This window comes from Polypterus senegalus, chromosome 2, assembly GCF_016835505.1.
Source record: "Polypterus senegalus isolate Bchr_013 chromosome 2, ASM1683550v1, whole genome shotgun sequence".
In the NCBI taxonomy this organism is placed as follows: Eukaryota; Metazoa; Chordata; class Cladistia; order Polypteriformes; family Polypteridae; genus Polypterus; species Polypterus senegalus.
This window is the reverse complement of record NC_053155.1, coordinates 22411045-22429167: the sequence shown is the minus strand read 5'-3', so window position 1 is coordinate 22429167 and position 18123 is coordinate 22411045. Positions and strand designations below refer to the sequence as shown.

Genomic DNA, 18123 nt, shown 5'->3' with positions numbered 1-18123 from the left:
GCAGCTTCTCCAGTTGTGCTAAAGGAGAACTTCTTCAGTCAAGTGACTGCTTCATAAGCCAAAAGTCCTGAGTTTGAGTCTGACTCTTGCTGCCATTTCCTTGCAGTGGGTTGGTTACTCAGAAAGATGCACCTACCTGGAGTGAAAACAAACTCCTTTAGATTCTTCTGTTAAATACTCCCTTTAGAGACGTGCATACATACTTGTAGAATACCCAGTAAGAGTTGGGTGACTGGTGTTTCTGGGTCATCAGAACTGTTACAACAAACTGAAGATTCCTCACACATTTATTTTCTCCAGGAAGGCTGTTGGAGGTTTTGATTTCCTCTCCTCCACTGTCAGCTGGTTATAACTCACTTGTAGTGTTAGTGGGAATACACCAACTTCCCAACTTACTTATCCAGAGCAGAGTCACGGAGCAGCTGCAGCCTATCCAGCCTATCCCAACAGAAATAACACCTGAGCAGGGTGCCAGCCCATCACAGGGTGGTGAGCACATACTTGGAATATCAATTTAATGTTAGTCATACTGAAGCGTACGTACGTGTTTAATACATGGCCCACTTTAAACTGTGCAAACTTTTTGTGCAATTATACATTCCCTTCATTTTACCACATGTAGTAATTGTTAGTTAGTTTGAAAAAGTCTGTGTTTGTCTGACATAATAGGTGTGTTATTGGCAATTCCATAAACTGGTTTACAGGTTGAGGTTGAGTGAGGGATCTCTACAGGTAAAATTCCGTTACAACGAATTGCCAGGGACCTAAAAAATATTTCATTTTAATGAAAATTTTGTTGTAATGAGATTCTGTATTTGTTACTACAGTGCTTTCTTTAACTTGTGTCCAGGCTTTTGCAATCATTTCAATAGCTTATTTCACGTTAATTTTAATCTTCTCCTGTCTACAAGTAATGCTGAAGACAGTTTTTCTCCGCATTTCCTTGTGATAATACACTTTCAGGGTGCAAATGATGCCCAAATCCAGTGGCACTGCTGTGCAATTGGGTGGGAGGATTTCAACGCAAACATTATCTACATGTGGAAGCATGTTGTGGGTAGCATAGTTATCAATCAGAAGTCCAATCATCCATTTCTTCTTCATATTGTGAGGTTTCTGAACTCTTTAGGGATCCCCCTACCCAATGGGAACAACATGCTGAAGTGCATCTCGAAGTGCGATCGCTGTGTCTGTGGAATATTGTTTGTCCATTCCCGGGGCAGGGCAACAGCAGGCTCACAGCTCTGCAGTGAAGTGCCACAGAAGTGAATCCTAAAAGATCATGGGCGCACTATAAGTCCCTGTCTTACACCCCAAAACACGAGGCTGAGTCTCAGTACTTTAGCAAAACCAGCTTTATTCAGCTTGAAACAGGAACAGCACGGTTATTAATCGCATCGTGTTCTAGCACCCTGCAATACACAGTCAGGCAGGGTTGTGACTAGGTTAGTGGCCATGTTATACTGTTCCCTGCATTTACAATGTTCCTTGCATCACCCATCGAGATCTTTTCTATTTGCTTCAGTGAAGAGCCGCATCAGCGCTGTGAGCCTGCTGTTGCCCCGGAAACAGATAAACAGTCTTCCACAGACATGGTGATCGCACTTTGGGACGCTCTTCTGCATGTTGTTCAGTTTGGGGATGTCCCAAGAGAGTTTAGAAATCTGACATTTTCTTGAATGAGTGCCGCATTTATAGGAATGTTTCTTGAACGAGCATCACTGAGCCACATAAAAACTGCTTTATTGACGTCTTCAAATGCAGCAGTTCACATATGTTTGCAACCCGAGATTTTTCTTCTCTTTTTTGCTCTGTCTTTCAAGAAAGTTGACAATGTCGATGGAGAAATTCCAAATTCACTGGCAAAGTTTTTTTTTTTTTTTTTGCTGCAATCGAGAGGTGCAAAAATGTAAAGTTTTTTTTTTTGTTTTTCTAATATGAACTGTTATCGTTTTTTCGTGTGTGCCGTTTCTGTAGGACGGTGACACTGAGTTAAATTCCAATGAATGTTTTTCAAATGTTGACGAGCAATAAGCAAAAAGTATAAATGAAAACCACCGTAAGAGAAAAGTCCGAAGAATTTTTTTTGTGTGGGCGATGTTTCTGCTCGGTGGATGATTCATTCAAGCATGTCATGGTCTGTTGGGCACTTGTAATGAAAGTATCTGCTGAATGTACTTCGTAGTAACGAGATTTCAATAGACTCGTGTCATATGGGGAAAAACACTTCGTTGTATGAAAATTTTGTTGTAAAGAGATTCATTGTAACGGAATTTTACCTGTATTTCAGTTTTTAGCAGACATGCCAGAAATGTGAAAAGATCTGTATAGTTTATGATTAAGATTCAGAAATCAGCAAATGTCTGCATTAAATATTTTCATTTTCTATGATGAGATACAGACTTATTTTCAATAAATAACCCCAACATACTTGTTGCAGTAAACAAAATAATATTTATTATAACATAAGGACCACAGAAGATGGATATATGCAAATGTGTGATATACAGGGTGGTCCAGATCTAATTATGCAGATCCAGATCGTCTGGATGACTTTGATTTATGCAGGGACGATTCCAATTCGGCGCAAAGACGATTCTTCATGTCGTCAGTTTGTACACTTCTCGATTATCTGGGATTTTTCAGGTGATTTTCTATGTAATAAATTTAAGTTATAACGTAATGAAAATTACATTATTAGATTTGGACCCCCCTATTTACAGTATATGTATGTGTGTGTCTATATATATATATATATATATATATATATATATATATATATATATATATATATAAAATCTCTCTATCTATATATTAGATATTAGTCGAGTTTTGAAAGTCCATGAAGTCTTAATGTCTACCAAACTACTTGCTCACTTGTTCCAGGTGTCTACAGTTATCTGTGCAAAGAAAAACTTCCTAATGTTTGTGTGAAATATATCCTTCACAAGTTTCCCTGTGTTCTTGATAAACTAATAACAGTCTCAATCCTCTGTACTAATTCCCTTCATAGTTTTAAACACATCAATCATGTCTCCTCTTAAACTTCTTTATCTTAAACTGTAAAGGCTGAGCTAACTCTTTTAATCTTTCCTCATAACTCATCCCCTATAGCCCTGAATCAGCCTAGTTGCTCTTCTCTGGACTTTTTCTAGTGCTGCTGCTGTAACCTGGACACTAAAACTGTACACAATAAACCAAATGAGTTCTCACCAGTGTGTTGTAAAGCTTCAGCATAACCTCTTTTGACTTGTACTCTTCACATCAAGGCGCTATATAACCAAAGTATTGTTAGCCTTCTTAATGGCTTCCAAACATTGTCTGCCAATTAAGTGTCAAGCCCGCTAAATCTCCTAAATCCTTATCAGAAGGTGAGCTTTTGATTTTCAGACCTCCCATTGAGTATTCAGACCTAACATTTTTACTTTGTACATGTAGTACTTTACATTTACTAACATTAAATTTCATCTGCTGTAGTTTGTGCCCAAGCCTGTCTGCTATACAAGTCCTTCTGTAATGATATAATGGATTCCAAATTATCTGCTAATCCACCTATCTTGGTATCACCTGCAAACTTAACCAGCTTGTTACTTACAGTACAGGCCAAAAGTTTGGACACACGTCCTCATTCAATGTGTTTTCTTTATTTTCATGATCATTTACATTGGTAGATTCTCACTGAAGGCATCAAAACTATGAATGAACACATGTGGAGTTATGTACTTAACAAAAAAAGGTGAAATAACTGAAAACATGTTTTATATTCTAGTTTCTTCAAAATAGCCACCCTTTGCTCTGATTACTGCTTTGCACACTCTTGGCATTCTCTCGATGAGCTTCAACAGGTAGTCACCTGAAATAAAACCATTTATTGGCCTGTACTGTATATTCCGATCCAAATCTTTTCTATATATTAAAAATAGTAGCGGCCCCAGTACTGACCCGTGCTGTACACCACTCGTAATGTCAGCAATGTCTGATAAGGTGTTCCTCGCACCATAACCCTCTGCTTCCTGTGTCTGAGCCAATTCTGCACCCATCTACACACCACACCCTGAACTCCAACAACTTTTAATTTGATGCCCAACCTCTCATATTGCACCTTATCCAGATAGACAAATAAAGGACAATAACAACAAAAAACATAAAATTACTAATAATAAGTTGAACTTTTTCCTCTCCTATAGGAAAAGGCACATAACTGATGAATTGTGTTCTTTCAATTCATTTGGTGAAGGTGGATAAGTTCTTCAGCTAGTTATTAAGCTTCTGTTGCTGCATTATGGTGTTGATTTACTTACTGCTGGTTTGCACTGGCTTAACCTCCCTCCTCACAGAGTTTCTGTATGCGCATGTGCATGTGAGAGTGCCATTTTGCACTTGATGTAGGAAGAAATTCACAACAGCTCGAACTTCTCTTTTACAAGGTTTATTACGTTAGTGTCACCAATACCATAATTCATTAGCTGGTTTTTTTTTTTTGTTTTTTTTTTTTAAGTTATCATTAGTAGTACTTGGAATTGAAGCGGGTATACTTAGAGTAAGATGTAAATGATGCTTTGTTCCTTTCCTAGTCCGCTTTCTCCAGACACGTGAAATAATTTCCAGTATGCTTTTCTCCTTTGTCACCTTAGTCAAGCCTTCTGGTTACAAGTGGGTACTGCAAGTTATCTGGAGGATCAAACAAACTGTCGATTCTCTTGTTAGCAAATTCACATCTTCAGGGTCAGCTACTATTTTCACTAAGACATGCTTGGGAACTAACTTACTGTCTTCCTCTGCTCTTGGGCAATTACTATCTTAGCAAGGTTTAGACCAGTAGCACCTCTCATCCAACTGTTTTTATGCAGGGTCTTCCTTCTTTCCAGTCCAGCATCGGTTACCTTTTGAAATAGACGAGATTGCTGTAGCCCTTTTTGTGGCCACATGCTATAAGCATTGGGTGTCTGCTATCATGCAGAGGTTACAGCCAGATTGAGAGCAGCGAGCTTATAGAGCAAGTAGCATCTGGCTTGTGCAAAGGGTTTAACACTAGAATTACCAGAGCCTACGAAAAAAATTGTAGATCCGCCCCACCTTAAATCCCTTCGCACCTCTCCATCACCGTCTTTTGTCCTGTAAATGTGTCCTGTGTCCTGCTATCACATCCTCCCTCCCGTGCAGTTTTCTCAGCTCATGCGTGTCAGTTGCTTAGAGTTGTATAGAGTGAGAAGTCAAGCAAAATGACACCTTTTATAAATACTATATCGTTATTTAGAACACTTGCATCTCATGTGTGTTCTGTGTCTACAACAATCTATGTAAACACATCGTTAAAACAGAAATGTTTTTCGTGTAATAATTGACAAAATGTAGACATGAAGTGTATAATGTGTGAAGCTTGAATTCCAAATTTTAAAGAAACACTTTCACAAAAGGTACAAATATAACAGAACAAATGTGCTTCCATTCAAGAATATAACAGCACAAAAAGAACCCACGTTAGGATGCAACACTGACACGCAGTGGCAGACTGGTACTCAAAACTTCACGGGTTCGATCCCGGACGAGTCCGTTTTTGAGAAGTGAGCTACTTGTATTCTTACTATTTTAGAAGAAAAATATACATTTGATTCCAGTCTGTAAGAGCCGGTGTAATTTATGATATTTGTAAAGGTTAGCTTTGTTTTATTTTTTTATTCAGTTTTATTCTCTCAGCCACGTTCACAATCCCCCTCCAGTCTTCACATATTATGCACTTCATATATATATTTTATTGTTAGTAATAAAACTTGGAAAAAATTTGTCTTTTAGGTATTTGTTCAACATTTCCTGTCATCTTACACTTACACAGATCTTTGTGAACACAGAACACACGTGAAATGCATGTGTTCCGAATAACGATATATTTTTTTTAGCCTAGGTACCTGACTCGCTAATAAAGAAGGCTTAGTTGGGAGACGTTTTTGAAGTTTCTCCAGCGGTGGGGAGGATGGTATAGCAGGCAGCTTGCTGCTTGGGATTATCGACACATTTACAAGAAAAAAGGTGCTGCATGCAGACGTGCGAGTGGATTTACGGTGGGCCGAATATATGAGTTTTCTCGTAAGCTTTGGTAATTCTAGTGTTAAAAGGAAAGAGCAGCAGTCTTGCCATTGGTTTTTTAGGTGCACATAAGCCCATCGATTTTGGTTGACTACTTGAGCAAAACTTTGTTCTTCGGTGTTGCCACCCATTGAATTTTGGCTCTTTGCTCGAATTTGGGTGTTAAGATGGTACTGCTAAAAGATGTCTCTGCAATGTTACTTGGTCTGCAAACTGAGACTTTTTAGCTGACATTAAGACTGTCTGGCTGTGGCGTGTCTATAGGCCAAGGTATAACAGAAAGCATAATGGCAGTATGTCCTACATGGGAAGTGCTGTGTGTGGTAGCCAAACCAAACTGAAATGCATTAGTGCAAATGCAAAATAAGTGAACCTCAAGTTGTATTGGTTAAGTCAAGTAGGCAACTCTTTAGGAAATAAATTGACCAATCAAAGGAGAGATACCTTAAAGAAAGAGTTTGGACAGGAAAGAAACCTGGTCAGTTTGGTGAATGCAAACACAACAGGCCAAGAGGGAAAAGATGTCCCAGAACATCCCAAAGGGCACTTCAGTGTGGTAAATCTGAAAGATCTGAGCTTCATTTAGTCCATCTTTGAGGCAAATAATGATTGGAGAACATTTAAAGTAATAGTCAGTCCAAAACGCATGCTGTTTCATAAGTTTTGTAGTTATGGCCAAGTTAAAACAGTAGATATCTGGTTGTGTTGAAAAAAGAGATAACAAACTTTCTTGTACAATTAGGGGACTATGCTGACATGCATGGAAAAAAAAATTTCACGTTAATTGTGTCTCATAATCACACAGCTGTATGATCACAATGTCCCAAGCTCTTTTTTTTTTTTTATTAAAATATTGTTGAACGAACCACCTATAGAAAATCAGAGCTGTTCACACAGGGTCACAGTTAGATTGCCCATTCCATGTCTAATGGCTGTACCTTACACTCTTAAAGGGGCACCTTCATGAAGTTCTCCATGGGTGGTAGACTGGGGTGAACTATAGACTGCCTCATTCACTGAGCAGACAGCCATAAAGGTCCTGAGGGTGAAACACAATTTCACATTTTTTTCCTATCCCGCATCTAGAACAGCCGCTGTGTGGTTAGCTGGTACTTTTAAAGTTTGAGTCGGTGTCTGTTTTATCGTCTTGTCTAATCACCTTTGATATGCACCTGCAGGGAAAGTACAGTGGGTATAGAAAAGACCCCTCCCCAATATTCCCTTTTTTGTTTTTTTTTTTTTGCTTTAGAGCTTTAAATGAAACTCACAAACCAATATTTCTTTCCATCTTTACTTATTCAATGCAACCTCTAACATCCAAGTGAAAGATATCGCAGCTACAGTTCAGGAGAATTATAAAAAATCAAAAACAAGAAATACTGAGATTAATGAAGGATCAAATGTCAGTATTTTGTGGAGCCATCTTTTGCTTTAATGACAGCCTTGAGTCTGTTGGGATACTTCTCTATCAGTTTTGCACATCGAAATTGAGCGATATTTGCCGTCCACTCTTCTTTACAGAACTGTTCACGTTCGGTCAAATTGGATGGTGAGCGTTGGTGAGACCGCAATCTTCAAATCTTTCCACAGATTTTCAATGGAATTTACAGTCATTTGAAAAAGTTTGATAACCCCTCTCAGCCTGCATAATAATTGACTCTACTTTCAACAAAAAAAGATAACAGTGGTATGTCTTCATTTCCTAGAAACATCTGAGTACTGGGGTGTTTTCCGAACAAAGATTTTTAGTGAAGTAGTATTTAGTTGTATGAAATTAAATCAAATGTGAAAAACACAAATCATTTTGCTGATTTGAATGCCTGTCACTGCTCAATGCTGATTACTTGTAACACCAAATTGGTTGGATGAGCTCATTAAGCCTTGAACTTCACAGACCGGTGTGTCCAATCATGAGAGAAGGTATTTAAGGTGATCAGTTGCAAGTTGTGCTTCCCTTTGACTCTCCTCTATAGAGTTGCAGACAGCATGGGATCCTCAAAGCAACTCTCAAAATGTCTGAAAACAAAGATTGTTCAGTCTCCTGGTTTAGGGGAAGGCTACAAAAAGCGATCTCAGAGGTTTAAACTGTCAGTTTCAACTGTAAGGAATGGAATCAGGAAATGGAAGGCCACAGGCACAGTTGCTGTTAAACCCAGCAGGTCTGGTAGGCCAAGAAAAAACAGGAGCGGCATATGAGCAGGATTGTGAGAATGGTTACAGACAACCCACAGATCACCTCCAAAGACCTTCAAGAACATCTCGCTGCAGATGGTGTATCTGTACATTATTCTACAATTCAGTGCAATTTGCACAAAGAACATCTGTATGGCAGGGTGATGAGAAAGAAGCCCTTTCTGCACTCACACCACAAACGGAGTCACTTGTTGTATACAAATGCTCATTCAGACAAACCAGATTCATTTGTGAACAAAGTGTTTTAGACTGATGAGACATAAATTGAGTTATTTGGTCAGAACAAAAAGTGCTTTGCATGGCGGAAGAAGAACACCGCATTCCAAGAAAAACACCTGCTACCTCCTGTCAAATTTGGTGGAGGTTCCATCATGCAGTGGGGCTGTGTGGCTAGTTTTTGTTTTTTATAATTTTTCTGAACTGTAGCTGTGATATCTTTCACTTGGATGTTAGAGATTGCATTGAGTAAGTAAAGCTGGAAAAAAAATGGTTTGTGTGTTTTCATGTAAGGCTGTAAAGCAAAAAAAAAAGGGAATATTTCAAAGGGGTGGGCCGTGATTCTTTTCTGTACCCACTGTATTTAGACCCCTTCAGTCTTAGCACACTTTATTGTTTTGTACATTTAACTTTAAATAGATAGGTTTGTCATTTTTGCCCATCAATTTACACTCAATAACCCATAATGATAGAAAGAAAACATGTTTACAGAAAGGCTTGCAAGTTTATGAAAAATAAAAGAAAAAACTCTGCAATCTCTCATTCTTAGAAATATTCAGACCCCTAATCCCCTTTGGCAGCAATTCCAGCTTTTGAGTCCTCTTGGTCCAAGCTTTGCATACCTGCATTTGGGCAGTTCATCCCATTCTTGCCGGCAGGTCCTCTCAAGCTTTGCCAGACTAGATGAGAAGTGTCTGTGAATGGTCATCTTCAGGTTTCTCCACTGATGTTCTATAAGGGTTCAGTGTGGCCTTTGACTGGGACACTTTGAGGACTGTCAGAGACGTGTCCCAAAGCTACTCCAGCATTGTCTTTACTGTATTCTTCAGGCCCTGCTGGAAAGTGAACTGTTGCCCCAGTCAGGGTGAGTGGCAGTAAGAAAGCCATTCCTTAAAAGACAAAACAGGGCCTTGAAATACCAACTGCGGACTACTGCAGACTGAACAAACACACATCGAGGATTGCGTTTATTGACATTGACACATGTGTTAATAAAGATCTTCCCCGTGAATAGACTGTCAATCAGCAATATCACACTGAACTGCTGAGGTATCTGTGGGAATGCATCAAGAAGGAAAAAAAAAAATATATATATATATATATATAACACACGCAAAACTGCATTTTGCACCATCACAGCTCAAAGATTTTTTGACCAAAAATAGTGTGGTTTGTTGCTTTGTGCCGGATCTCTTGTCCGGTGTCTTCTTTTTGTTCCCACAATTAAAGCTTAAGACTGAAGGGTAGACAATTTTCTACCATAGATGAAAACCAGGGGGAAAAAAATCACTGGCAGCTCTAAACATATAACATGTGATCTTCTTCCTTGTCATCTTTTCCTACTGCTATGTGAGGTTGAGATGTGGCTTGATCAACCTTCTCCATAACGCTGCTTCCTCCCACCTTTTCCTTCAGGTTGTCTTTTACTTTTTCCGTCCACTTCCACTTTGGCCTCCCTTGGTTTCTGTTTTTCTACACTTCCATTTCACAATATTCCTTGTCTGTCTATGTCCGTATCACTTCAGCAAACTTTTTTAGAACGCTCTCCCCCTTTTGTTGTCCCTCTGATCGTCTCATTTCTTATTCTTCTCAACATCCAACTTCTTCTGTACTCTCTTTACTGCTCATGTCTCGGCTCCATACATTATTTGCTGTTCATACCACTATCTTAAAAACCTGACCTTTAACCTTCTTAATTCTTTGATCACAAACTTCTTCCAGTTGTTCCATACTGAACTCAGTGGGTTATTTCTGCATCTAATTCTCCATCTCGACCTACCACTGATCCTAGATATCACTGGTCAACAAGCATTTTGCTACTGGGATTCGTTCATCTGTACTTTAACAAATTTCACCTGCTGACTCCAAATCTGAAAATCATTTACATCCAGCACATCCTTTTACTTATGATGTTCCAGGTCTTGGACAACTAGGGTGACTGGACAGTAAAGGTGATGCGTTTAAGAAATAAGTTTGGTCTCGAGAAAAGTGAAGCCAAAATTAAGGAAGGTGTCTTTGTTGGCCCTGAAATCTGTGAACTGATGCTTGACGAGGAGTTCAAAAGGAAACTGAATCAGCACCCTCATTCGTGCAGGTTGTCCAGAATTTTCTTGACAGTCACACAGCAGAGAAATTATACTGAGCTTGTGGAGAATATCCTGAAAGTATATTAGCTAGCAGGAAGCCAGAATGTCACTGAAGACGCATTGTTTACATTCTCATCTCGACTTTTTTCCACCAAATCTAAGCGATGTCAGTGATGAGCATGGGGGAAAGAATTCATCAAGATATAAAGGTGATGGAAAACTGATATCGGGAAAAATTCACTCTGAGCATGATGGGCGACTACTGTTGGTTCTTGCAAAGACAGACGGATGTTTTTTTGTACATTATGAAAATCGTGACGCAAGCAGGCCATTCAGCCCAACAAAGCTCACCAGTCTTGTCCACTTATTTCTACCAAAAAAACATCAAGTCGAGTTCTGAAAGTCCCTAACATCTTACTGTCTACCACACTACTTGGTCTCTTATTCCAAGTGTCTACTGTTCCTTTTGTAAAGAAAAACTTCCTACTGTTTGTGCAAAATTTACCCTTAAGTTTCTAGCTGTGTCGCCGTGTTCTTGATGACCTCATTTTAAAGTCACAGTCTCGATCCACTGTACTAATTCCCTTCATCATTTTAAACATTTCAATCATGTCACCTCTAAATCTCCTTTATCTTAAACTGTAAAGGCTCAGCTCTTTTAATCTTTCCTCCTAACTCATCCCCTGTAGCCCCTCAATCAGCCTAGTTGCTCTTCTCTGGACCTTTTCTAGCTCTGCTATGTCCTTTTTGTAGCCTGGAGACCCAAACTGCACCCAGTACTCCAGATGAGGCCTCACCAGTGTGTTATAAAGCTGGAGTGTCACCTCCTGTGACTTGTACTCCACACATCAAGGCGCTATATAACCTGTGAGCCTTCTTAATGGCTTCTGAACACTGTCTGGAAGTCAATAACTTGGAGTCCACTATGACTCCTAAATCCTCCTTATAAGGTGCAGTACAAGGGTGTCAGACAAATTTGAGCACGCTAACCTCACTTTTATATTGAGGTAAATTGACATAAATATGCTCTAACGTGTCTCTGGTATCGTCTTCTGGTTTGTTTTCAGAATAAACACATCAAAACAATTTTGGTGGGACAGAATCCAAACTCCAGATATCGTGTTGATATATTGATATTAAAAAGTGTCAAAACATCAATGATGTGTATCTCAAGAACCTGACGCGCTAGCTTAATTCCGATTTCATATATGAAATCAGTGTAAAAAACTTAATAAAGAGCTGCTCTGAAGTTCCCAGAAGCAAACATAAAATATTTTTTGTAGACCAGTGATTTAGCTCTCCCTGCAAGCTAACTTCTGAATTCTGATCATCATTACACCTCATATATTCTGTCTTCTTCCTATTTATCTTTAACCCTCTATCTTTCAAAACCCTCCTCACTTCTTCCAGCTTCCTCCCGACTTCCTCTTTTCTGATTCTACCTGACACAATGTCATCGACAAAAAGGCTGCACCGGGGGTTTGGTCTTACCCCAGGACTCAGAACATCGATAACTGGGATGGGTGTATTGCATCTCAAGGAGGACGTATCTTGAAGATGACTCGAAAGGAATTGCTCTTGAGTTGTATAATCATTTTTTTGGTCCCCCTATCCACCGCCATTGCTGTCATTGGTGTGTTCATGATGGTTTAGTGACGTGAATTGAATTCAGGTAGGCCGACCACCATTCAGCCCTGTAATTTAATTTTAGGGAAGCACCCTGTGTCTGCTCTGATGGAAATCTGCAATAAGAGGAAGTGGTCACCCCCTGAGTTTGTCTTGGTTCATGACAGCGGCCCCGACCATCGTAAGAACTTCCTGTTCAAGGTGAGACTGTTTTCTGCCTTTTTGTTTGACTACTGTTTATATTTCCTCGGATGCCAGTTATGAAATGTCACCTTTTGTGTTCCTCACAGGTGATGATTAACGGCAAAGAGTACAAGCCCAGCATGGCCAGCCCTAATAAGAAGCATGCTAAAGCCATGGCTGCTACTGCTGCCCTGCAGGCCATGGGCCAGGTCTCCAGAGATGGCATACCCAATGGGCCCACTTTCACCAGTGCCACAAACTAACTGCCAGGTCAATGCGGGCGAGACGTGCCCTGCCTCTACTGTAGGTGCAGATCGGATTCTCTGCAGCGTCCGTTGCCCAATGCTCACTTACTTCTCTGTAACTTAATAGTGAACGTGTTATTGTATTTTATTTTTTTTTTTTTGTGAAATGGCATGCCAGGGGGCACTGAATGGCCTGCCTTGTCCTTTCCCTCTCTTTCTGGCTAACCTCTGTCATTTGCTCCCTTAGGTGCATGCTAGTATTTTTAACATGGAGAGCGACATGGAGCCTCTTCCAGATTTTGTTTACTGCATTGGGAGATTTAAGTTGAGGAGGAGGAGGAGGAGGAGGAGGACTGCTGTGCCTCTGCCAAGTGTCACCAGTTGGCTGCTGGGGTTTATTATTTGTTAATCCAATAGTACATGTCAGTAATGGCGACATTTTTACAATTCTCAAAGTGGCTTTTTAATATTATCACATTGAAATGGAAACAAAACTAAGCGAATGATTAGTGAGAAGGGAATCGGTTTTGAGAATATTTTTCCTTGAAGCTACTAGCATAAGACAGGATTGGAGTCCTGGAGGAGCTCAGCGAGAGGGAGACTGCATCTGTTTTTGTATATTTTGTTAATTTTGGAACGACAAATGAATAAAATGGTTGGTTGGACCATAAAGTTGTCATTTTAAGGCTGTAATTTTGTTTCTCTGTGCGGAAAGCTCTCTGTCAGTCTGGCAATGCAATGACTCTTCTAGAAGGAGGAGGAGGAGGTAATTGAAGTCGCCTGCTGCTGTTCCTCAAGCCGTTTGGATGTCATGTTTCTGCTTGTTCAGCAGCATCTCCGCAATTTTACATATAATGGGGGATTCATGAGGATTCATCCAGGCCTTTAATGACCTCTTAGGCATGGCCATCAGCAGTGTGTCTGTCTGCAGAGAGAGTGTCGACCTCGTCGAGACGTTCACTTATCTCTGCAGTGATATTCACGTCTCTGGTGACGTCTCTGGTGACTCTTCCTGTGAAATCAGTACACAAATTGGGAGAGCATGGTGTGTGGCGCACCCAATATCTATGCAAAAGGATGAAGGTCCAAGTCTTTTAGAGTCCTGGTGCTTCCTGTCTTGCTATATGGCTGTGAGACTGGACGCTATCCAGTGACCTGAGACGAAGACTGGACTCCTGTGTCTCTCCGGAAGATCCTTTGATACCATTGGTTTGACTTTGCTGCTCACGGAGTCCCGAATGAGGCACATGACCTGCATTGTGAGGGAGTGTCAGTTACGGCACTACGGCCACGTGTCACATTTCCCCGAGGGTGATCCGACTTAAGATCCTCATTGTTATGGACCCGAGTGGCTCAACCAGGCCAAGGGGTCGCCCATGCAACACCTGGCTGCGGCAGAGGGAGGGTCATTTCCGGTGGGTAGGACTGGTCTGCGTGTCTGCCAGCCAGGATCCCGAGTTGTTTTGACATGTACTGGGTGTGGCAATATCCTGTACCAGTGCAGGCTCCCGAAATTGACTTGATTTGGGGGATTTCTTGAGGATTGTGTTAGGATCTTACTATCACTGGAACCTGGAGGGGATCTAGAGCCAGTCACCGTGGCACTGGGTGCAGGGCAAATGAAAAATGAATGCCAATATGCGCGTCACATCTCTTTTAACAGAATTAACATTTTGTACAAAACAAAGTAATTTACTGTGTGCTAAATCAAACGGTAAAGAGCTTAAGTGAGTCAAAGTTGGTAATTATCAGTAGGTAATAATAATTCTATACGTTTATTTAGTGCTTTTCTCACTTAGACGAAGGAGAGCCACTTCAACCACCACTAATGTGTGGCACCCACCTGGATGTTGCAATGGCCGCCATGTTTGTAGCAGTGCACTCTGCACACATGAGCTGTTAGAAACAGAACGATTACGGGGCCAGAGTGACTAGTCCGTGGTGGGCCTGGACGTCAGGATACACGCCCTGCTTCTTACGAAGGATGTCCAGAGATCTTTTATGAACACAGAGTCAGGACCTCAGTTTTATGTCCTAATCCAAAGAGCAGCACCATTTTTACAGCACAGGGCATTGGGATCCACATTTAGACCACATGGTTAGCGCCCCCCACTGGCCTCACCAACACCTCTTCCAGCCCCAACGGCCCAAACATGCTTGGCTTCAGGTGGATGACCTCTTCTGAAGCGCAGGTGGTATGGCTGCTGGATTTTTCAGTGTATATCTGTGATTGTGCGCCCTGATGTGTAATCTGCAAAGAAAGACCACTGCTGGGTAAGAGCTAAAAATTGAAAACAATAAAAAATGAACCCCATAGAACAGCTTGTGACCTGTCCTGTCACAAGAATTGATGAATTATAATACCAAAATGCCTTCCCCAGGGTGGATGGCTCGAGAGAGAGTGGGAGTATTGACCATTACTGATTTGTCAATAATAGTTTTTCAAATCCATCGAGACGTCACACCCCATTGTCTGGATGATACTTCAGGTCCTCTATTAGCACAGCTCACCGTATCCCCACTTTTGTCACTGCTGACACAGATGGCATGATTTGCAGTTCCTGAGCTGCCAGCTCCCTTAATGTCACCCCCTCCCTTAGTGCCTTTCACCCATTCTGATGCTGCCACACTTTGGCTCTTCATGCTCTCACCTTGCAGAGTTTCGCTGTGGAGCTCCTCCTGGCTTTGTCTTTGCCACATCTTGGAGTTTCCATGCCAGCCCCGAGCCCTGCTCTCTTTCAGACAACGCGAGAGTGGGGGTGCGGCACATCCTCAACGAATGCCTCTTGGGATGTCCTCCTCGTCAATGATTGCTCTCTTTCTCTCATTCATTCTTCCTCCCTGGCACTCCTCCTCCTCCTCCTCTATTTAAGCCTGCCGCTCCCAGCTGTTTCCTAACTGTAGCGTCATCAATAATCATCATCAGTCATTTTATGTTTTCACGTGCAATCCGCTAAAAAGACCGCTGCCTGGTAAGTGCTAAAAGTGAAAAGCAAACAATAGATGAATAATTCTAACACCGGCTTGTGACACACCCTGCAACAAAACCTGAGGACAGAATCACAAAATGTCTTTCTCAGGGTGGATGGCTTAAGAGAAGGCGGGAGTATCAGCCATGATTGATATGCCAGCAGTGACCATATGAAAATGAACCATGCAAGAGTGAAACTGGTACTGACATGCCTGGCACAGGTCAAGGATCAACAGCCTACCTCCGTCACATTAAGATCTGTAACCACTCCTTAATAAATTAGGCGAGGTGTCAAGGGAGCAGGTCAAGATCTTAAATGAGCACGCACAGGAGACGCTGAGAGGAAAGTCCATGTCTCACCTAAGCAAGTCAGATTTGCAACTGGTTAGTGGCGATCGCTTTTAACGCGGAGGTAGACCTGGCCACTCATACCGTCATTCCAACTGTGGATTCACGTCCCACGTCAGCTGTCTCAGAGAGAGAGAGAGAGAGAGAGAGAGAGAACAGGAGTGCTGACCCCGAGTGATTCCTCAATGTTGGTGAATGGGTGGTTTGTCTGGGACCTCTCAGGTAATGTCACACAAACTAGGAAACCATAGCTACTGCTGCCTGAAGGAAATTTCCTTAAACAAAGTGGTAAAACTGGTGATTTATAATCCTAACATCGATAAGTTTTCTCAGGGTTGATGGCTCAAGTGAGAGCAGGAGTGGGAATGTCAACCATGCTCAGTCCATTCTTGGTGACAATATGAAAATGAAACACATGAGAGGGGAATTGGTGCTGACATAATTGGTACAGGTCAGCAACCTAACTACACCAGCAGACAATCTACAACCCTTCTTTAATGCATTATCACGCGAGTGTGTCCTCAAGATCAGCATTTCCTAAAGAGGGGCTTATCTGTCACCCATGCCAAAAAAGAAATTTCCATCCAGTGTCATAAACGGGATGGTCTACAGACGTGCCCAGTTTGTGAATTCTGACCACAGAGTGGTTGCTGCTACTCCAAAGATCCAGCATAGGTGCAGTAGACTCCAAGATCAGGCTGTTTCTGATGGGTTTGCACACAGTCTGCGTGAGGAACTTACAGACTTGGGTGCGACTGCTGATACGAATGGGAGATGATCCGTGACAAAACCCTGAAGGTTGCTGAGGGTTCTGTTGGTGTTACCGGTGTCCCATCTCGCAGGGTACTCTGGACATCATCGAGAGAAGTCACAGCACACAGCTTGATGGCAACTCCGGTCTGTACCAGGAACTGAGGAGGACAGCTGTGAGGGGTCCGAGGGCAGATAAGGAGGTGTTTGTTAGAAGAATCTGTGAGCAGGCGACACAACATCTATGGGCCAGTGACCCACGTCCTGCTTACAAAGGAATTGAAGCAGGACGGCTGATGGAACAGTTCTTACGCATTACACTGAAGTTATGACCCGCTTGGCTGGCTACTTTGAGCAGATGTTTAAAGCTGATCCTCCATCTAGGACATTGGGCATGGCTGGGTCCGTGGTTCTTGAGGCTGATCCTCCAATTAGCTGTGAACCCCACAGTCTCCCCGAGATGGCACAGGTGGTGAACCAGCTGAGGTTAGAGAAGGTTGCATGGATCTGTGGTATCCAGGGTGAACTTCTCCAGGCTGGTGGTAAGGCTGTCATGCTGGCATGGGGAGAAAGGCATCATCCCAACTGACTGGAAAACAGGATTTGTCGTCCCTATCTGGAAAGAGAAGGGTGATCGCCTGGATTGCAGCAACTACAGGGGAATAACACTGCTCTTGGTGTTGGGTAAGGTATGCGCTAGGATCTGCGATCACTTGCTCACCTACCAGCGATCAGAGCAGTCTGATTTTATACCTAAGAAGTCTACCATCAACCACATCCTGGCAGTGAGAGTTCTCATGGAGCACAAATGCAAATATTGGCAGAATTTCCTTGCAGCCATTGTCAATTTTTATAAAGCGTTCGACTCAGTTGATCGAGCTGCCCTGTGGGACCTCCTGAGACTTCGTGGGATCCCCTCGAGGTTGCAGGATATCCTGGCCGGTCTGTATGCTGGTATTGGGAGTGCTGTGCAGAGTTCAGGCAGAACGTCTGTGTTTTCCCAGTTGATTTTGGGATTCGTCAGCGGTGTGTTTTCTGCTCCTACTCTGTTCAATGCTTGCATTGACTAGGTGATTGGAAGGATCATGGGGTCCAGCAGCTGTGGGGCATCTCTTCGTGAAGTGAGATTCACGGATCTTGACTTTGCTGACGATGCTGTGCTCTTCGCGGAGTCAATGGAGGCTCTGATCAGACTCTCGAGAGACTGAGCGAGGAGTCCAAGTGTCTGGGCTTGAGAGTGTCCTGATAAAAACCAAAGAGCCAGGCCTTTAATGACCTCTTGGGAACGGCCATCAGCAGTGTGTCTGTCTGCGAAGAGAGTGTTGACCTCATCAAGAGGTTTAGTTACCTCAGCAGTGACATTCAAGTCTCTGGTGACTCTTCCCATGAAGTCAGTAGACGGATTGGGAGAGCGTGGTGT

At 42.1% G+C, this 18123-nt stretch overlaps 1 protein-coding gene across 2 annotated transcripts in view; it reads left to right on the top strand.

Annotated features, from left to right (window-relative positions):
* LOC120522830 (serine/arginine repetitive matrix protein 2-like) overlaps positions 1–13319 on the top strand; it is a 143196-nt gene extending 129877 nt beyond the window's left edge. For both annotated transcript variants that reach the window (XM_039743517.1, XM_039743518.1), the window contains 2 exons: positions 12292–12407; positions 12497–13319. In XM_039743517.1, the coding sequence (XP_039599451.1) occupies positions 12292–12407; positions 12497–12652 (272 nt within the window). In that variant the 3' untranslated portion in view covers positions 12653–13319. The remainder of the gene's footprint in view (positions 1–12291; positions 12408–12496) is intronic.
* The last annotated feature ends 4804 nt before the right edge of the window (positions 13320–18123 follow it).